Here is a 22,356-nt window from a genome sequence, read left to right on the forward strand (position 1 = left end):
CTTAGTGAATAATCTTGCATACGTTTATACCTACGAAGGAGGGCAAAGTGCAAGGACTTTCACATGTAACCTATGACACCGTCATGCCACATTTACATGCTCACCTTGCACACTATCAACACATATATGGATCCATATAAGCTAAACAATCATAACAAATCATATCTATCGGGATTCTTAGGCCCCGGAGGTTCTTAGGCCTCATTTCGCATCAACTATCGGGATTCTTAGGCCCCGGAGGTTCTTAGGCCTCATAAACAATGCCCCACATGGGCTTCACGCCAAATCAATTACCATGCTTGGAACATTCACATCTCATGGTAATTGACCCAACGTAAACATAAAGGTATGCAAGAGTACTCACCTCCTCCGCGAAAACCAAAATCATAAATCAAGAAGACCGCATGAACACAAAACATGTATGCTTCAACCTAGCAACAAATCATAACGCATAAAGGATCATCAATCACATACTAGGCCATCTAGCCATAATCACTAGCATTTCAACACCCAACCCCTCATTTACAATCTTATATTAATCTTGGGTTGGTTCATCAAACATGTATCTCTTATATTATGCTCATTTGACCAAAACTTACTTTCATACCCAATTCGTCATTTTCATATTTGACCAAGCAGACTTCAAACAAGCATAACTCAAGTTCTACTTACTCTTTTTACTTGATTCCAGTGGCCAAATTTAGGTGACACATATACCTACCTTTTATCTTTAGTGACCAATATGTGAATTGTCCTTCAAAGGTGACTTCTGGTCGTTTTAAAAATCAAAACTGCTGCTGTTAAACAGCTTTGACCCTACTGCCTTCAAATGACCATAACTTGAGTTCTACACCATATTTTGACCTCATTCTAGTGGACACTTCTTCTTAACACATTTTAGTACATTTTATATTCAGTGACCAAAACATGAGTTAACTTGCAAGAATGTGTTTTACCCGTTTTAACAACAGACATCAGAATCATTTTTGCTGAAAGATCAGCATTGCGCCACTGGATTCAAAAATTCATAACTAGAGTTTTACTTTGAATTTTGAACTCATTCCAGTGGGAAAATTTTGATAACACAATAACCTACATTTTCTTTTTAGGACTCAACAAGTGAAAATGCTGTCATGAAGGTGTTTAACTCGTTTCAAACTCAGGGGCAGAATCTGTCCAGATTTCTTCTTACTTCCATTCATCAAAATCTATCATGCAACTCAATTAAAACCCTAATTTGATTAACTTACAAGAACCCTAATTCATATTATATCAATTTACTCAATATAAAGAAAACCCCCAATTTCCCCAATTCAATTTAATAATAAGAACCCTAATTTCTACAATAATTAAAACTATGATTAATAAGAAAATTACCTTAATGTTTCAAGAACAAAAATCATGAATTCAAGCCCTAGTTTCTCCTCCTTCTTCCTCAAAATTTCAGCCACCACCACTAGGCATAAACCCCACTTTTTAATTTCTTAGATGAAGGAAGATTATTATTATGATCAAGCTTTGAAGAATTTCTTGAATTACTTGGAGAATTAGAATTAAGGTAAAGATGGAATGAAGAAAAGATGAATAATGAAAAGGGTTGGTGGTGGAATTGTGATTCAACAAAAAAAGAAGTGTCTGGCAACTTTTCTAAGTGCCACGACCCAAACGAGTTTTTGTGGGTATTTTACCCGCTAAGGTTCCAACTAAAACAATCTCATATTCAAAAATAAAATACTAGGAAACTATTTTAATGTCAAAACTATAATATAGGTTAATTTTCATTGGCTTAATAAATTTAGGATGTTACAACTCTCCCCCACTTGGAACGGATCACGATCTCGTGATCCAAGCCGCATCCAACAACGACAGTAATTAGAACACCTCTTAAAAGCACACGTAAAACCTTGGCGGCATAAAATTTCATAAAACGAAAATTGTGAGAGATAGAATAAATTTCTTGGAAGCTTCTCGGATGATTCCAAACAATTAGTAATCTTGTCGTCTCGAGCATGTATTATGAATGAACCATTTAAGCAAGATCTGGCTTCTTCGCATGCAGAAATGTAAAACGCCTCTCCATATTATATAAAAACCAAAATTGATCTTAATAAGTCTCACTCTTTTATCTACCTAAGATTCTTGCTGATCACGACCCTCTTTAAGTTGTTATCTTATCGCTTTGACTCTCTCAGTCGATATCTTGTCCATACTCATGTCATACAGCTCTAGTTACTCCACTTCTCTCCATAAATCAAAAGATCAACTTGTCTATTTCTTCTTGACATTTACTTCAAATGCATGAAGCAAAACATGCATTTCTGCCAGAAACATTGAAGACGGAAACTCCATGCCTCGCTACAACTTTCTCGACACAAATGTTGACTACCATTCCTGACTTGTGAGTATTCAAATTGGTAGGGTTTACGCGCCGTTCATTAAATGTTAAGCAACAACCAGATAAAATCAGATTGGTCTCCAAACGTCTTGAGAGATTTCGTAACCATGTCCATCATGATGTACTCCCATTTAACTTGAAGGTTTCCAAAGATTGACATTTCCCATAAGACTTTTGGTGCTAGGATTTTGCTTATGCAAAAGTGTGGCAACTCTTAACATACTACATAACCTTCTACTTCATTTCGAGTCACTAACATCCTTTCTTTAAATCTTGACACACCTTTGCTGTACCTGGCTAAAGAAGTATTCAGGTTTCATGGAGCAATTTCGCTTTGGTTTCGATAAAGAAATGATTCTAAGTTCTATCATGACATCTAGTGAATCCGCAAAATTCTTTAGAAAATATTTCGTGTAATCTGACTCTTCGTTTGCTTAGGTTCTCATTGCAACAATCTCTTCGGACGACACCAAACTTCGTAGACATAATCTTTCGAAAGAGTTAATCATTTTACTCGGCAATTGTCACGGAAAGAAAATACTTTAAGACTCACAAGATCAAAAACAAATCGTAAACTTGACGGTATATAGGTAAAACACGAAAATTTTAAAGTACAAACAACTCCGATGGACTTTGAACCGTGAATGAAACGATTCTTCTTCTGTTCTTTTATTACCTCGATCAACTTCTCATTCTTTTCTCCTAGTTCACTTCGCATTCTTTCTAATTAGTTCAGTCAATGGTGAGACTATCTTCAAGTGCAGAAAGTAAAGTGACATCTATCACCTGTCAAATACGAAGCTTCTAATCTATATTGATCTTGTAGGTTGTCTCCACTTCATCACCGCACCATTCCAAGTCGAATCAACCTCGATCCCTCTTCTGGGTAATCCCACGATAGAGATAATTGTACTTCTCCTAACCCGACTGCTCATCCAACGAATTGACATGAAACTTTTCCTTTCTATATGTGAAATCCACTAATTTCTTTCCTAGTCTTGCCTCCATGTTTTTACATGTCATCATCCTATGATTAGGTTGATTTTTAGGCATACCAATTAGGTTAATTTATCATTATCCATATATGTATATCACATAGAATATATTTAAATTAACGAATAAATTTTTTTCATTTTAAGGAGAGAAAGTATAGGGTAGAGATCGAGAGAGAATATACCAATTAATGTATATCATTATCCATATATAGGGTAGAGATCCAGAGAGAAGGTAGCTTAAGGAGAGGAGAAAGAGAAGGATTATTTTATATTTTTTTCCCCTTGTTTTTTGATTTTTTTAAAAAAATTTTATATTTTTTTTTAACATAAATCCATTCCAAGAAAACTCAAAAAATTTTTAAAAAATACAACTTATATATGTGTAAAGATTTTTTTTTCTAAAATTTTTAATTTTTTTTTAAAATAGGTTTTCACTAGAAAGAAAAAAAAAATTAAAAAAAAAATAAAGAAGAAAAAAAAAACTATCTATCCCTTATCCTCTTAAGCAACTTTCTCAATGAAATTATTTACGACATGCATCCATGAACACTTCAAATACATACACCACTTATGTTATACAGTATTAATTAATTCCACATTAATAATAACACCACCGCAAGATCCCTCTATTTATACAAATCTATTTACGAATATATAATATCTATATCTATATTTCCATATGAAATATTTAGCTTTCGAAATCTCAAATCATTAAATTATGTATTATATCCTTATAGTAATAAGGATTGATTCATGAACAGTAGTGAGATGAATAGTAACCGCCTACGTGGGGAGTTATTATTCTCCACCACACATCTCATACTATTAATCGGATTTTGCCAAATCGCATTTTTTTAGGTTTCAAAAACTTTACTTATTGGTTTTTTCACACTTTTTTTTTTTTGGGTTTCCAACCAATATATTGCAACTTTTTTATCGTTATATATTGAACCATTGTGTATCACTATTTAGTTTTTTCACACCTTTTTATGATGTTATTAACTAATATATTAAAAACTTTCATTTAAATTATTTTTTTTCACTTTTAATTTTTGGTTTATTGTACATCAAAAATATATGTATTCGTTAATATACATTTTTAGAATTGTTTGTGGTTTTGTCTTTAAGCAAATACGTATTTTATATGATAAAATTTTAACTAACATATATAGGGACACATCACCAATAACAAAGCCTGATCACGATAATTGAAATCCTGTAATGTGCAGAAGTAAATTAATATGGTTTTGCCCTTAAATTAATATATATTTGAAACAAACTTATCAATGATATAATCATATCAATTAGACGGTTGAGAGTTTAACGCAATTATACTATAATTTTCAATGGAATAATTGAAGCCCTGCAACGCGGGGCCAAAGTTTACTAGTTTAAATTATTCAAATTAATACACCTAACAAGTGACAACTAACATATATGTTTCATTAAATTTTAATGAATTAATTTACAACATTAATTTTTAACTTTTAATGTAACTAAATTATTTTTTTATATCACTTAGACATTAATAACTTACAATACTGTTGTCATTTTTAATGACAGTTACTAGTATCAGTAGTAGAGTCAGAATTTTTATTTTAAGATCGTCGAACAGTTTTCATGATATTAACTAGCCTAAATTTAAATTAAAAAAATAAATTATATCAGTTTAGAGTTGTCAAAACTTTTAAAATTAAATAAATACATAAAATACAAATAAAATTTTATAAATATCATGGGGTTTTCATATCCATCTTTTAACCATCAAATAGCTCCTTCGGTAACAGTTAGCACTAGTCTACCAGCATGCCACTGTTTTTATGTTGGGCAATGCATTAGGTTTGTGCAATGGAGCTATAACGCGTTTGATAAAAGACACGTGTACACCTTATCTTCAAACTTTTGCTTTTTTTCTTCATTCATAGAGCACAAAGTTCAAATGGACTCACCAACTTTGCAAAACAACAATTAACTATCAATTAAAAACTACTATAAATCAATGACCCCAAATGTCATGCAACGCGTGTACACATAGGATTGTTCTTCTTTCATGATCATAAAAGGTCACAAACATTCTTTAATATAAAAATTCTCAAAAAAAAGGGGACGATATACCGAAAAAGAAAAATCTTGGGGTAAAGGTGTAGTGCCAAAAGATTGACAAATTATCGACGAATCAGAAGGCGCCATGAGTCGTTGCCAAAAACAAGCCAAAGTTTGCCAAAAGTGATAGTGTAGTGATAAAAACTTGTCAATTTAACCAATTTGATTACATAGCAAAGGTAACCGAAATTCGAATCAAACTTGCCGGAAAACAAAAAAAGTGGCCTTTTTTTTATAAAATGAAACTTGGGCTCAGAATTTGGGGGTCGGGAATTTCGGAAGTCGGAGACGCCGTGACTGCTAACTTGAAGGGTTTACCCGCCAAGATACGCCTCGGATCGTCCGAGTCCCATTTTTACTAACATTTGTATCATCATGTAACACCTCGAGCTAGGGCTCGAAATATTACGAAAATCATATAGCACAATGAGGGATTATCGTAGGCAACTAAATGAGATTAATGAATTCGGTGAATCCACAACAAGTCAAATATTCAAACAATGCACAAGGAGCAAATGACCATCAAAGTTTACAAAAGAGAATTCTAGAGATTACTAACGATCCTAAGCATTAAACAAAAGAGGGCGAATGAATCCTTGATCCATGTAGTCCATGCCCGAGTCAAACGATATCAACAATCATGCATCACGTCTTTGAACCACTTGATTACCTGAAAAGTGCACTAACAAGTCAACACGAGGTTGGTGAGTTCGTAGTGGTGGTCCAAGAGGAACCGCCGACGATAAACATATTTCACATGAGCAAGATCAATCATCGCATACTAGTAGTCTTACATGTCATCCAAACAAATGCATCACAATATAATACGCATATAAGAATAAACAATGCAATGCCAATGTCATGATGCGAATGATATGCACGCCAAAGCCAAAATGAGCATGATATGTACGGCCAATATGCCATCTATGCAACGATACTCACATGTCATCACCATGACCAATGTGGCATCTCAAAGTCGTCGACGTATATACGTCTATATACACGGAGTCATGAACGTCTCATCAATACAACACAAGTGCACACGTCTATACACTCGGATGTACTCATATGTCTCATCATCAACCAAGTCATATCAAAAGTGAGAGCATTACAATTGCAAGTCCGACGACCATCAATCCAATCCATTTAACCTAACTATACGCATATTCACTTAAGAGGGCTTGCTTTCAAGGAGTCCTTGATTTTTGTATACAGAGTGTACCAGCGGCTAACCCTCCACATCTCAAACCCTTTGAAAGCGAAGTCGACTTCCATGAATGTACATATATCCTAATATAACATTTCTCAATACCAACATACACATAACAATTCAATTCATCCATCAATCGCCATTCAATCAACAATCATCTAATTTAACACATAAACACACAATGTACACTTTTCAGCCTGAATCTCATTAGAGTAGGGAGATACGAACTCACCTTGATCAGCTAAGAGTATTTAACAATGATCACAAGCGTACAATATTCGTCACACGATCACAACCTATAGTTATACATATATGTATATCAATACACGTTCATAATTTCATTTTTTGGGATTCGTTCGATCATGAGAATCAAAATGATGCTTGTTGGATGGATATGAGATTTGTGGGATGTTAGGAAATGACTATGACATGGATTAAACAAGTTAAAGACATAGAGGAAGGAAGCGGCAAACAACATGGGTAAGAATTGTTTGACTAAAAAGTCAAAGTTGACCAAGAACATCCAAACCCTAATTAGACACTTGAAATCGTTTTGTAATGCTTCAAAACTGAATTTTATGCTTTATTAGACGCGAAATAACATCAATGAACATAACCCACTTCAAGAATTTAACCCATGACTAACAAAATCATCAAAACCCGTTTTTGACCCACTTTGACTTTTGCAATAACCCTAAATCAGCCAAATCGACTTTTGAAGGCTTGGAACTCATTTTGGAAGTATATATGAACGAAATTAGGTACATGTACTGCAAAAATCGATTTAAAACATCCATTTTTAGGTTAGATTTGGATTTGACCTAGTTTACCCACTTTGAAACCCTAATTTCGACCCATTTTACTTTTGACCTACAATTTCACTCAAGAACACTTGGATATGACTAGAAACATGATTATAAACATAAAATGGTGGATTTGAGATAAGTTTTACTTACCAAAATTATCTTCAAAGAATTATACCCGAATTTGAGATAGATGGGGGAAGTTTTTGCACTTTGACTTTCAAAATTTTGATATGATGTAGCAAGGATGATAATGATGTTAATTCTTTCACTAATCTAGCTTTAATAACAATATGTGATGATGATTTTCTAGAGAGAGAGAAAGAGATACAAGAGTGTATGTTTTTGGGAGAGAAGTAGAGGGAGAAAGGAAGATAAGAAATGGATGGTGGGAGGGAATTAAATCTAAGATAAAGGGGGTGTGGAAGGCAGTTTTTAGGTTCCAACATTTAGACTATTACCCCACGAATTAGTCTTATTCTGTCTATTTCTCACTTTCGCCACTTTTAGACTATTACTCCACGAATTAGTCTTATTCTGTCTATTTCTCACTTTCGCCACTTTTAGACTATTACTCCACGAATTAGTCTTATTTTGTCTATTTCTCACTTTCGCCACATTTAGACTATTACTCACAGAGTTAGTAGCACGAGTTACGCACATGAATGGTGAATCCAAAAAGAAAAGGCAAATGTTACTTACATAATTAATGAAAGTCAATGGGTCTAACACCACGAATATTACAATTAATCATATAGTCAACAAAAGTCAAACATAGTTAAATAGGTCAAAATTCGCGAATGTTACACATCATCGCCCATTTAACCGTCAACCTAAAAAACTGTTCAACGATATCATCATCGGCTAAAAACTACTTTTTTCCGGCTACCTATTGCTTTAATGAAACAAAATCCAGCAACGCCGCCAAGGAAAAATCCGGCAACGCTACCGCTAAGACTACCAAGCTAATCACAAACAAGCAATTAACGGCAATTTAAAAAGATAAATATACATATAAATATACAGCAACAGTAACCGGAAAACCCAAGAAAAGGGTCGCCGGAAAACTAACCGCCGTAAAAGGAGTAGCAGCAGCAACAGTAAACGAAAAACCCAAGAAAGGGCTTGCCGAAAAACCACCAAGCCACATGCAGCAGCAGCAGTTCACCTGAAAACCCAACAAAGGGCTTCGCCGGAAAACCGAATCAACTAACAAGCAATAGTGCATCGATTAAACCAGAAACCCCAAAAAAGGGGTCGCCGGAAAACCGAACCAACCAAGTAGTCTATAGCGAACTACACCCTTGCACAAGCCAAAACAAGTTTTGGCCGGAATGAAAGTGAACGTTTTTGGCCGACAACAACTAGAAACCCCAAAAAGGGGTTTCGGATCTCACTGGAAAGGGTGATATATCACGTTAGGAGCATCAACAAGTTTTATCGGCACGTATTCCGGCAATAGAAGCCAAGAAAAACGTAGATCAAGCCTCAAAATCGAAAACCCCCAAAAAAAATTTTAGGTTTCCGGCAAGTGGCACAAGAACAAAAAAAAAAGGTCACAAAGTACACGCTCCTAACGTTCACAAGTATCGGCCAAAACATGCCGATATATATAGCCAATACTAGCCGATTAAACTTGCCGATACAAGCCGATGGAGATGCTATAGTGTAGCCGATTAATCGATGCTTGCCGATGGTTTTTGCCGATAAAATAAGCCGACTACACCCTTGTCCCTTACTGTATTCTTCACCGTTTCTTGTAATGATGCATTTTATTACATATTCATTTCATATCTATATGAATTATTATTAGACTTCAATAGTTCTCATGACTTTGGATCCACCCATATTAAATCTAAGCATTAGTTATGCCATGTTTCCATACCAATCATGTAATTTTAAGTTTGATCATGTTCCGCTATATAATTCTTGAGCCGATCAAATGTGTTTTAAGTTATTGTATTATTTATTTATACAATACTATAAAACATGTTTATTAATATATAAAGAGCATCTTTAATAAAACTTTTTACAAAGATTTTTGTAAAGTTTTTTATTATTTCATCAAGCTTTTGGACAAGTTTGTTACTATTGGAGTGAAAAGCTTTTTTAAAATAGGTTGAAGAATTTAAATCTTTGAAAGAATTTTATACTCTCTCTTCTTTGTTTCATAATTAAAAAGTTTTAAAATATTTTTTTGAGATTAACTATTGAGCAATGACTTATGAAAAACTTTTAAACAAGTCAATAACTTTGGAGGTGCTACTCTAACAAAGAAAAATAGTACTCGTATGAAATTATGAATTATCATCCATATATTAACAAGGCTTTTGAATGAAACAAGTGGTAAAGTACAAGGGCTGCAACAAAAAAAAAATAGTGTGGTAGTTATATATATATATATATATATATATATATATATTTATCGACCGGATGTCGTGTAGTGAACTTATTGACATAGAAATTTCATCAATTTTGCCATTGCAATTTCGTTCTGTTTTCGAGTATCAGAATCATATTCACATTCACCCACTTGTATCTGAAAACGAGTAAGGAATCACAAGTCTTTCTATAACTCTATATTATATATCATCTTTTTTGTATATATATCCATAAAGTCATAAATTTGATATCATTTATTTTCATTGATTTATTTGCTTTCCTGATCTTTGATACATATATAATTAAGGTACTAATTTGTTAATATTAATGATGTTTTTCTACCTATATATATCGTCTCATATTGTTACAAACTATAGATCTAAATTTTAGTATATGATTCACAACATTTCTTATTGCTTTATAAATTTTGCTTATAGCAGGAAATTAATATTGACCCGAACATATTACGAAATAACGATCGATACATGGGTTATCTAGATTCGATAATATCATCCATGGCCAACTCAAACGAGCCGAATTTCGGTGTTTCAACGGTCACAGGAGGTGGTCAAAGTCATGATTCAAGACTTAGCTATGGCTATGCTAGCTCCCTTGGAAAAAGATCCTCAATGGAAGATTTTTATGAGACAAAAGTAGATTGTGTAAATGGAAAAATAGTGGGTTTATTTGGAGTGTTTGATGGGCATGGAGGTGCCCGTGTTGCGGAATACGTTAAACGTAATCTTTTTAATAATCTTGTTAAGCATCCCAAGTTTATATCCGATACAAAATCAGCTATAGCTGAATCATACAGTCATACAGATACAGAGTTGCTAAAATTAGAAAGTAGTCAAACTAGAGATGCAGGGTCAACAGCTTCTACTGCTATAATTGTTGATAACCGTTTGTTAGTTGCAAATGTTGGTGATTCTAGAGCAGTGATTTGTAGAAATGGGAAGGCTTTTGCTGTATCAAGAGACCATAAACCGGACCAAAGTGACGAAAGACGACGTATTGAAGACGCGGGCGGGTTTGTGATGTGGGCTGGGACTTGGAGAGTTGGGGGTGTTTTAGCCGTGTCACGTGCTTTTGGGGATAAATTGTTGAAACAGTTTGTGGTGGCTGATCCGGAAATTCAAGAAGAAAAGATTGACGCGTCTTTAGAGTTTCTTATACTAGCGAGTGATGGGCTTTGGGACGTTGTCACGAATGAAGAAGCTGTTGCTATGGTGAAACCGATCCAAGGACCAGAAGACGCGGCTAAGTTGTTGATGCGGGAAGCTTCTCAGAGAGGGAGCGCGGATAACATCACAGTAGTCGTCGTTCGTTTCGTTAAGGAGTTAAAGTAATGAATTGAACCAAATAATTCCAGGTATTGTTTAATTAGGTAATGTAATTCGAAAGTATGTGTATGATAATTTTCTAAATTGTTTTGTTTTGTGAAAGTATGTTATAAATTATAATATGCAAACTTAAAGAAGATCAAGCAATAATTCATTCATGTGCAAGTCTGTGATTGTCTAGTGGAGTATTAAATTGGGAACTCATAGAAAGATATTTGGACCCACAGCGAACAGTCTAACCAAAATAAATGACTTCCTTTTGTCTCTTTTACAACAACTTCGCAATTTGAAAGGCGCGATTTTAGACCATTTCTTTGTATTTGTTAGCGAAACCATTTTGATCTCCATCGATCAATTCAGCTTTGGTACGACGCTTTTTGTTACAAATCTAAGACACTGGATTATCACTTGAATAAATTTGTTCTTTGTTTATCTAGTTAAATGAATGTGTAGAGGAACAAAGAAATTCATTGTTTATTTAAATAAACGATTTTATACATACGTGTGTATATGTAAATGTAACTGTAATCGATATAACTATTTAAAATAAATAAGAATGGTAAAAAAAAAAAAAAAGTTAACTTTTACGCTTCATAGTTTTTTCTTTCTTTTTCTTTTTTTATTTGTAACTATAAAGTTAAGTTGAAATTTTTATGCAATATGTTTGTTTGTATTCGTTTATATGGCTCATATAAACAAGAGAAATGATATTAGTACCATGGTTTTTTATTATTCAACCACACAGTACTAGCATTACAGCATACTGTACAAGTTGATAATGCATGAATGCGTTGCATGAATAAAAAGTTATGGCACTAATATCATTGCCTTGTAAACAAGCATGAAAAAGAATACTTTCTGAATGAACAATCATGAATAAAGTTTTGTGTTTGTTTTTTGTTTTTTCCAAACTGATTGATAAGTCTATGACCCTTGTATTTCTAGTTGTATATCTACAAGTAACGAATAGTATACCATGAGAAAAGCGACTCCGTAGTCTCCGTCAATTTTGAGAAAACTCAAGACGACTTTTCCGGATGCATGAGTCATATAGTCATTTAGTGGTGAAATGATTTAAAGACTTCCGAACATGAATCTGATTAAGGGTGTTCATCAAACCGTTAAACCGTGAAAACCGGACCAAATCGGGTTATTTGAATTGGTTTGGTCTGATTGAGTTGTTAAAGTCTGGTCTGACGGTTTAAAATTTGAAAAACCGGATTCCTTGGTCCGGTTACGGTTTGAACAAACAGTTAACCGTTATAAACCGGACCAGACCAAAAATATATACGTATATATATACACTAATTTATCTATATAAAGTTACTTTTACTTTCTAAATTTCTTATTTTTATTGTAACCTTTTATCTTTTAAGTTTCATTTCTTCATTATGTTTCCACTCAGAGATCAAAATATTAATCCTTGAATCCCCCATTACCTTTAATATTTCATATTTTGTAAGTATAAAATACAAGGTATCTGTAACTTTCTCAATGTTTTTATTAATATTAAGATTACAGAGTTCTTGACTTCTATATGAGTGATAAAAAAAAATGAAAAAAGTTATTAATACAAAAAAGTGCATAATTTATTTGGAGATAAAAAAAAAGATCTTGAAACCGTCGAACCGGACAAAGCGGACCGGTTTACATGGTTTGGTTTGGTCTGGTTAAACAACATACTTGGTCTGGTTTGGTTTAATATATGTGGAAACCGAAAATACCGGTTTAATTTGAGATTTATTCAACACCGGACCAAACCGGACCCGAACGCCCCTAAATCAGATACACTAACATACATTATTCATTCATTGATTGATATATGGTAAATGTGTTTTTTTTTAATTCTTAAAATTTATATTTTGAATTTCCAATGTTAAACAACAAATGGTTTATTATTGTGTCGAATTAGGCTAGTGTAAGCAACCCAAGAACAACGATTAGAAATCACAAATAATGCTTTCTATTTTTCTAATCTCCATCACATTAAAAGTTTATTGTATAATAAAATCAATAAAAAGATGCAAAAAGTCATCATCATATAAATAAGTTATCAAAGATCTCGATTTTGATTTAGATCTTCGAGTTCATTCTTTAGGCATCTTCTCTTCGACTTCATTAATCTTTGCCTCTTTTTTTTCTTCCTTTTCATTAAGAGGTTAGAACCTCTAAAATCTCCAGACTTTTTATAAGCTCTAAAATAACAAGAGGTCTTAATCCTTAAAAAACACAAGAGCTCTTCCTTCTTCAATGTCTATCTTTCTTGTCATCTTTCCCTTCATAAATACCTTTTATCTCCTTAAACCAGGTTTGTTTTATTCTCCTTAAACAATTTGGAATTTTTATTATTTATTTATTTATCTATTTTGAATACTGGTTAATTATTATAACTAACTTGATTAATTGATTTTTTGTGGGATTAATTGATACTTTTATTATTATTTACCAGCAAATGGGACTATGGGAGCTTATTTGTATATATATATAAATGAAATACATTATTTTGGTTAATTTTTAGCTTATCTGTATAGTTGAGAATGTGATTGCTTATTATGGTTTTTGCTGGATTTGAATTTTTCAAGTAAATTGTTTATTAGTGTTTCCATTGGACATGAGTTTAGCTAAACCAGTTTATCATATACAGGTCTAATTTCCTAATGGGATTTTCGGCTTCTTGGAACTTTTCAGTATGGATGTTAAACATATAACTCAAGTTTCCGACCTTTTTGGTGGTTTTATAAGAAAATGTATTTTTAACATCCTTTCTGTATCTGTAATACCTAATCACATTGCTTTCATAATGGATGGTAATCGAAGATACTCAAAGAAAAACAATTTAATGGATGGAGCTGGATACAGAGCCGGGTTTTCAACCTTAATGTCAATGCTTAGGTACTGCTATGAGCTTGGGGTGAATCATGTCACTGTTTACGCTTTCAGTATAGACAATTTTAAACGGAATCCTCAAGAAGTAAATTCTTTGATGGAGTTAATGGAAGAAAAGATTGAACATTTGACGAAAGAGGAGATTATAGTTGGGCATTATGGGGTTAAAGTTCGTTTCATAGGAAACCTTGAACTTTTAAGCAAATCTTTGAGGTTGGCAGCTGAGAAGGCCATGGATGTAACTGCCAAGAACTCAAGATCAGTGCTATCGATCTGTGTTGCATATACTTCCACTGATGAGATTTTGCACGCCGTTCAAGAATCTTGTGAAGATAGAATCAAAGTATTGAATGAGTCGAAGCATCATGAGAAGGATACGATTGATGTGTTAGATATCGAGAAGCATATGTACATGGGAGTTGCACCTGAACCTGATATCATAATCCGGACATCAGGTGAAACCCGTTTGAGCAATTTTCTATTGTGGCAGAGCAACAACTGTCTCTTGTATTCACCGTCTGTTTTGTGGCCAGAGATTGGTTTCATTCACCTTGTTTATGCTGTTTTTGAATTTCAAAAGCATTTCTACTATTTAGATAAACAGAAGCAGAGATGAAGTATAGTTGAAAGGAAAGTGCTAAACTTTAGGATCTGATTTTAGATAATGAATGCAGACGTGACATTAAGCTCCTCTGTGAAGTTTGTAAAATCTGATCTTTCTTTCACTTTTTCTAAAATCTGAAGTCAAAATTTAATGTGTAAAAATGATCAAATGGCACATTGGTTTATGGATGAATTGCGAAATTGTATTTGATATATAATGAAAATGAAAATGATAAATCCTCCTAGTATATCTACTTGTAAACACATGTAATCCAATAATTCTCTTTCTAAATCTCAACCCCTGATTTTTCACATGTCACAATCCTATTAATTAGGAGGATTTGTAAGTTAATAACTTAGGAGGATTGATCATTACCCGAATGAAAATCATTATTTTTGAGGATCCATCATCTATGTAGTAATTTTTGTAAGCCTGATACAACACTTTATTACTTTTTACTTTTATGAATACAAGATTCTCTATTTACAATAACAAATGATGTAGATTATGAAAATAATGATAGGAATACACTACTACGATGTTGAGAGTAGTTTTACACATTTGGTTAATTTGTAATATCATTGTTTTTGCCATGCCTTCTTGGAATAGACTTCTGATTTTCAAACCGATAATTACTACAAAAATCTTTCTCTATAAACACAGGAATGTTGAACAAACATGATCACAATATTGCACTAAACCACTAGCATGCAACATGGTGAGCAAGCCACAACAGCACTTCCATTAGAACACCTGTCTCTCAAAAGCTCTTACAATAAACGCTAATCCAATAAACAAAAACTTTGGAACATAACCTCCTTGATTCTTTTTACTATTTCTACACGGGACCTAAAATGTGGCTGCTTATCCTATAAATCTATGTAAAACAATCATTTCTTGCATACCTTGAAGAAGGAACTGGGTGCTCTCTAATCCTTGATAATAAAACAGAAACATGCTCCATGGCAATATCAAGCCGATCTTTTGACTTGGATGATTCTGTCACAAGATTCGACACCATACCCTGTAAAATGTGAACCCTTTCCGCATGATCACTCAAAGTGTTCTGAAGGAGCTTTGCTGAAGTGTTGATACGCCGCCATCGAAGAGGCATATACCTGTTAAGATTTGAATAATGTTATATTGTAAGTGAAAATATGAATATGAATGAAATACATAGTCTGCATGTTTCCTAAGAGAGTCATATCTCCCAGATGACCTGGTATAGGCTTCTATTCAATGATGCTTAACACAACTCTTAAAGATATAATTAATTAGACCCATTTACTTATAATTGTGTTGATATTGGTTATGTTTTATCTGTAACGGGTCAAACAGGTAGGGTAAAAACACACAACTGAAATAGAAACAGGACAAATGGATCAAGCATACTTTCTTTTCTTTCTATTGCCGGATTAGGTTATTAAAGAATGGCTTTGTGTGCCAATTAGGTCATCAGGTAATCTTGAAACTGGATGTAATAGTAAAAATGCCAATGCCATGGCCAGCTTATATGGAAACAGTATCATTGCATTTACTGAATATGGAAAAAAACATTTCCTGTTTTATTTACCCTAAATAATGCCAGTCTAACATTACCTTTCTGGAATCTGAAAGCAATTATCTGCAGACAAGACTCGAAGAGCATGCCTACAAAGGATTCCCGAGAACTCAAAGTGATGACAGCTACAGCTGATAAGGCCTTCACGTGGGACCCAATAAACCTTTCGACCTCCTTCGAGTTTAGTATAGTGTCTAACGAGGAACCCATCTTCTAGTTGAAATGATGCATAATGAGCAGCCAATACAAGTTGTTCTTGAAGCTTTGAGAATGCAAAAGGTGTTAGGACTGAGGCAGCATGGGATTCCATGGGTGCACCTGTTTTCAAGCATATGTTTTGGAGGTTTTGTTGCATTGTTTGCTGTTCACCAGCCTGATCTTTAAAGTCCACAGCAACAGCCACCTGATCTTGCATTATATTTCAGTAGCATACAAATATAATAGGTTGGGAAGATATGATTATAGGTTTTTAAACCTGTTTACTTAAGAATGGGTATTTGTTCCTCTTTTTTTTTTCTTCTTTTTGATTTCTAATTGGGCACAAATCAAAATTTAAAATTTAGCTGAAAAGGTCACCCAAAGCCTCTTGAATATTTTTAGACAGAGAAGTAATGAAGTGTTCATAATCTATATTACACATCAACAATTTTTTGAAGAGAACATTTGAATAAAAAGCATTTTTGACCCAGCCTAACTATTTTTACCCTTTCTGAACCATACCCGCTGTCCGCTGACTTTGCCGCATATGATTGCAAAGGGCAGTGTTACCCACACCCTCCAATCTAATTTCTCGACATAAAGATGCACAATCACTTTATATGCAAATCCAAACACCCTTGATAAACTTGAAAGATGGAACTCTTCGCCACATTTCTTTCATGGTACCATCAAAGTTTATGATATCAATAACAAAAATTAAACAAAACCTAACTGATAAGAAAAGCTGACATACTTGTTCAATGAAGTGTGCCAGTCGAGTTTGGGCGCTTAAGAATCGTTGGATGAAAGCATTGATGGCTTTTGAATGAACAGTAGTTGTCATTCCAGCAAAAAAATGGCTTCTTAGATATGGTAAAGCCCAGAGAGTTCTTGAGGCAAACAATGTATTTATATGGCGGTTAGTGTGAAGCCCAAAGGTATTTACCATGTCCCTCCAACCCATTTCAAAATCTTCAATTGACTCCATATTATAAAGGCGATAAAATTCACTTTTCCACTCATTATATCGTTCCCCCAAAACAGCATTAAACCAAGATGGGAACTTTGCAAAGATTAGCCAGATGCAGTAACTATGTTTAGCAGAAGGCATTTCCATTGCTATAGCTTCTCTTACACACGCAGTTTGGTCCGTCAATATAGTTTGTGGAACCTTTCCGTTCATAAATCCCAGGAATGCCTTTCATATAATAAAACAGATCATAAAAAAAACTTGTAGGCAAACAGTTATATAAATAGAATCTGCATACAAATATTATTGCTGTGTTTGGCAGGTAGAGGTAACAATTTTGACCCATTCATAGGTAAATGGGTCAAAGTAGGGTATCGTTTATCTATAAGGGGGTCAAATGACACAACAAACACCCTAGCTAAATACGAAACAGGTCAAAGGGTCAGACATTCATCCTACACTACTGTTCCCGTAATCACAGGAGATAAATAAATTGTTTCAAAATAATGGAAACAAAGTATTTAGCTGTCAACCTATCCTGAACTTTGGAGCCGTACTGAAAACTAAAATGTTTGAACCAACCGCAAGCCCTTTTTGACCTATTACCCTACCATTTTGCCACTATGTCTGAGAGATCATATACCAACTACACAGAGGGGGAAGAAAGGACAAGGAGTCGTGGTAACAGATCAAAAAAGGTAGGGCTGACGCAAAAGCATTTTGTCCAAAATTTATGAAATTTCTTATAAGCAGGGTGTAAAACATGATCTAGAGATCTACATATTATTTCAAAAAAATCTATTACATTTAGTAAAAGTATTTATGAAGTTTTATGCATTAAAAGTAACTCCCCATTTGATCAACAAAACATAGCCCGGCCAACTCATCCAAAAGTAAAAGGTGAAAAACCTCATTTCTAACTACAGATAATACACCGCCAAGAGATAAACGAGATATTTAATATTAATTTGATTACCTTCAAAGCCCATGAATATGATTTCACATTCTCCTCACGCAGAAGTGCACAACCAAAAAAGCAAGGCATGCCATAATTATTCATTCCAACCCATATCCCAAGCGGCATATCAAAAGCATTCAATCGATGTGTTGTGTCAAACACCACTGCATCACCAAATATTTCATATGATTGGACAGATGATGCATATGACCATGCGATGTTTTCCAGCCGGCTATTTGAATCAAGCTTATATTCGAACTGAAAATTATGATCCTTATCTTTTATATTTCTACACATTCTGAGTAAATCAATGCTCTCATCCTCTAAATCCACTTTCCTAAACGATTGTATCAAATTTCTTACATCTTTCTCAGTAAATGGAAGAAATCCAGGCTCCACACATTTCTCAAGTTCCAAAAGCCTCATCATTTGTTGCACTGAGATTCCTGTTTTGGCAAACATAAGGATTCGGTTTTTGTCTGTATCTGATATGGTTCGATAAGCAGGAAGAAAGCGAACTTGGTTGGGTTCTAAAAGTTCATGATTATGATGATTTGAGAAACCAGTTACTCGCCACTCGGGTGTTCCTAATTCAGTTACCTTACTTATACGCATATATGCTTGACACCCACATCTTGAAGACTTGCGGTTTCTTTGTGGTTTATTTTCATTTAAAGTTTTGACAGGCGTATTGCCTGCCCTGTGGCAGACAAAATAGCGCCGGGTAAGACCTTTCCCGACACCATCTTTACCTTCTGTACGATGTCGACGAATTGAGAAACCGCACCGTTTGGCAAATTCACTGTAGAAGTCATATGCATAGTCATGAGTAGAGAATCTTTGGCCGATATATGGAATAGTATCATCTGTAGTTTCTATGCATATTTTAGTTTCATCTGGTGATTCTTCTGTACTACTTGTTTCATCCAATGATATGGAACGTTGATCTGAGTGGTCATCATAACTGACCAATAGATGTTCAGCATCCTCGGACATCATCATTGATAACTCTGTACAGTTTCTTGATCAACATCAACTATTTTCCATTTAGTCCTAAACAAAATAAAAATACGATGAAACGGTGAGGAAAAGAATACGTTCTTTCAAGAATAAGAAACCATACAAGTGAACTGTGAACATATACAAATAGATGATCTAACTGACTCTACCCTTGAGCATATTTGTTTTAATTAATATTAGTCGGATAGCTGAAAAATCATATTATGACAGAGAAGGGGAGTCTTCTAACAATAACAACGATGAATTATATCTATTTTCACCTTGAAACCATGAAACTAAGCCTTGGAAATATACAGACCAAAGGGCCATAAACTATACATTTATAATTTTGTAGGATCTAGTATTAGATTGCATAAGAAACCATATCAAGTAGCTTAGTACTTAGTAGGGATTAAAGTTTGTTGATTTTGACCAAATACATCAAATATAATGCACGTCTTTCTGGGATAATATACATTTCTTCATAAATTCTTATATTTTCCCATTCATTTCACACACCTTCGATATTTACACTCACCTTCAAAGGAAAAAAAGACAAAACTTAACTCTTCTTTCTTTTCAGTCCACGAAAAACAAATCATAACTATTCAATTTGTAATACAACATAAAATTGTAAGCTTTCCTTAAAGAGAAATGTTGTATCCTCAAAGATTTTACGCATACTTAATCCTCACAGACACAAAAATAAAGACATGTGTCCACACTTATTTCTATTACCTCATCTAAACTTTCCATTGAGGCACATGTCATAATCACAAAATCCATGAGGAATAAGCATTTTTCTTTTTTAAATGTCCGTCATCTAACTCTCGACTACCATAACTAAACGATTATCATCCACTATTCTACTACTCAAAACTTCCAATCTTCATATTAACAAACATTAACGGATAAATTTTCAATCAGCATTTTCCTTTCAAGCTAAGCTAATTTTAACAGATACCAAATACTACACACAATTCCATGGCATTCAAATGAAAAACATGCCCTTTTCGGTAAACCCAACTATAAATAAATAAAACACACACACACACACACACACAAAGTGACAAAACTTTTAAAAAGCTACAACTAACAATTTCAATATTTGAACTTAAACATATAAACTAGTGTTCCAACATAACTTAAAGTTTTAATCTTTACAAACATTTTTCAATGAGGGTTAGAATCATTTTGACCCTTAAAGCTCCAGTTTTTAACTCACCATATATTCTATTTTTCAACAATGTCTATAAACATTTTGACCCTTATAAACTGAAGACATTCTGACCCTTAAAGTTCCAATTTTTACCTGAGTATATAACTATTGATTAATCTTGTAATAATATTTGTATAATGAAGTACGAGTATCAAAAATACAATATAATGAAAAGTTATAAAATAAAAGACATTGTAGTAAAATACAGAAATGAAGGGAATTTAAGGGGAATACTTACAGAAATTGTAAATATTGTTGATCAATTTGTATACATGAGAGTGATTGAGGAGGGAAGAAGATGATAGAGTGTAAAAGGGTGAACCCTAATTTACGCTTTATATAACGTGCGCCCTACTGCTTATCCAACGCCGTTGTGTTTCCAAACACTCCCCTTAATCCAATTTTCACAGTAGTATTAATGGGTAAATGGGTCGGGTTGATTAACTTTTTGTTTTGGGAAAACGACTTTTTGGACATGGTAATAACAATTATTAAAGTGAAATGGATATATAAAGAACTTAACTGACCAAGATTCATAAAAGATAAACATATACATTAATTCGATATCTATTTATGCATTTTTAGTTAGGTGAAAATGATTATTTTATATATAATTTAATACTTGGGTTATTTGAACAAACAAATATACTACTATTTTATAAGGTTATATCAGCAGTATAAAACATAAAACAAATATGACAAGATCTTGACTTTTAGATCATTGTTAAATTGATGCACGAAGATTCACGAAACAATTGATGCACGATTATTTTCATGATGCACGGTGATTTTTAGAGAAGAAAAACCTATTGTTTTATTTGTTTTATTTTACCTAAAACCTTATAGTAAATAATTAGTTAATTGTACGTTGGTATTATATCGTAGGACTTAATTATTTAAATTGTCTACATGGTTCAAAAAAACTCTCAACGATTGCGTTAATTGAAATCGACATGCTTACCAATTAAGCAAATCAATTAGCACGACCGTGTTGGTTTGAGTTCAGGTTTATAGTGTCGGTAAATCAATAAGTGGGAGACGCAATGGGTCATACCCATGACCGATTCAACCATTGCTTTTATTAGAAAAAAAAAATCAAAACTTATGTATTTTTTTTATTTTTCTTTGTTCGTTGCAAATTAACCATCAATTATTTTTAAATTTATCCACACATAACAAAAATCACCATTTCGCTCTTTCCTTTCTTTGGTGCATCCTTTTTCTTTCCAAGGGACGGGGTTGAAAACCTCATTTTATCAACATTTTCACTACCACAACAAACAATACTTTTACAGTTTTACTAAATAAATAGATCCAAAGTCCGATATTGAGGCTTTTGTAGCGGGGGACAACGACATTCGATCCGAAAGACACACTCATTGTTCTTAGTCATACTTGAAATAAGTACCTTTAGAAGACAAAAGCAAAAGACTCCATGGCCCAATGGATAAGGCGCTGGTCTACGAAACCAGAGATTCTGGGTTCGATCTCCAGCGGAGTCGTTTCTCTTTTTTTCACCCTTCAAATGTAAATAAACATATTATATTTCCAATTTTTATAATGTGTAGCTTTAGTTAGTTAGTTAGTTATAACTGTCGACACGTTCTCTTTTGTTCTTGGAATTCCATTTGTTTTTCCATCAATTTCCTAACCTTAATCATTTCACACTTTAATGCATTATTTATCCTTTTTCAATCCAGGTCTCCTTTTTTTTCTTCAGCCATTACAAG

The 22,356-nt window shown here is 33.6% G+C and overlaps 3 protein-coding genes and 1 non-coding gene across 6 annotated transcripts; 3 read left to right on the top strand and 1 right to left on the bottom strand.

The window, feature by feature from the left end:
- Positions 1-9,965: 9,965 nt before the first annotated feature.
- LOC122595950 (probable protein phosphatase 2C 59) lies at positions 9,966-11,396 on the top strand. 3 transcript variants are annotated; one of them, XM_043768437.1, is made up of 2 exons: positions 9,966-10,055; positions 10,326-11,396. In XM_043768437.1, the coding sequence occupies exon 2, from the start codon at positions 10,374-10,376 to the stop codon at positions 11,235-11,237; it is 864 nt and encodes a 287-aa protein (XP_043624372.1). In that variant the 5' UTR covers positions 9,966-10,055; positions 10,326-10,373; the 3' UTR covers positions 11,238-11,396. The 3 variants fall into 3 exon arrangements, with proteins under 3 accessions (XP_043624372.1, XP_043624370.1, XP_043624371.1); XM_043768435.1 differs by having other exon boundaries at positions 10,329-11,396; XM_043768436.1 differs by lacking the exon at positions 9,966-10,055 and adding an exon at positions 10,161-10,195 and having other exon boundaries at positions 10,329-11,396.
- A 2,067-nt stretch (positions 11,397-13,463) lies between these two features.
- Positions 13,464-14,808, top strand: LOC122597893 (dehydrodolichyl diphosphate synthase CPT3-like). The gene is made up of 2 exons (XM_043770476.1): positions 13,464-13,539; positions 13,876-14,808. Exon 2 carries the CDS (start codon positions 13,921-13,923, stop codon positions 14,731-14,733), a length of 813 nt encoding a protein of 270 aa, XP_043626411.1. The 5' UTR covers positions 13,464-13,539; positions 13,876-13,920; the 3' UTR covers positions 14,734-14,808.
- Positions 14,809-15,353: 545 nt separating this feature from the next.
- On the bottom strand, positions 15,354-20,999 carry LOC122596675 (protein FAR1-RELATED SEQUENCE 11-like). Its single transcript, XM_043769294.1, is given in 6 exon segments — positions 15,354-15,630; positions 15,632-15,839; positions 16,321-16,685; positions 17,235-17,678; positions 18,427-19,461; positions 20,865-20,999. Coding segments are annotated over 5 exon segments (2,046 nt in total). The 5' UTR covers positions 19,411-19,461; positions 20,865-20,999; the 3' UTR covers positions 15,354-15,585.
- Positions 21,000-22,055: 1,056 nt separating this feature from the next.
- TRNAR-ACG lies at positions 22,056-22,128 on the top strand. Its single transcript has one exon. It is a non-coding gene; the product is annotated as a tRNA-Arg (tRNA).
- Positions 22,129-22,356: the final 228 nt, after the last annotated feature.

This window comes from Erigeron canadensis, chromosome 4 (assembly GCF_010389155.1).
Source record: "Erigeron canadensis isolate Cc75 chromosome 4, C_canadensis_v1, whole genome shotgun sequence".
NCBI classification, from domain to species: Eukaryota; Viridiplantae; Streptophyta; class Magnoliopsida; order Asterales; family Asteraceae; genus Erigeron; species Erigeron canadensis.

What these genes read in the sequence shown, in the direction of transcription:
- LOC122595950 (XM_043768437.1), top strand. Translation starts at nt 10,374, where the DNA reads ATGGGTTATCTAGATTCGATAATATCATCCATGGCCAACTCAAACGAG.
- LOC122597893 (XM_043770476.1), top strand. Translation starts at nt 13,921, where the DNA reads ATGGATGTTAAACATATAACTCAAGTTTCCGACCTTTTTGGTGGTTTT.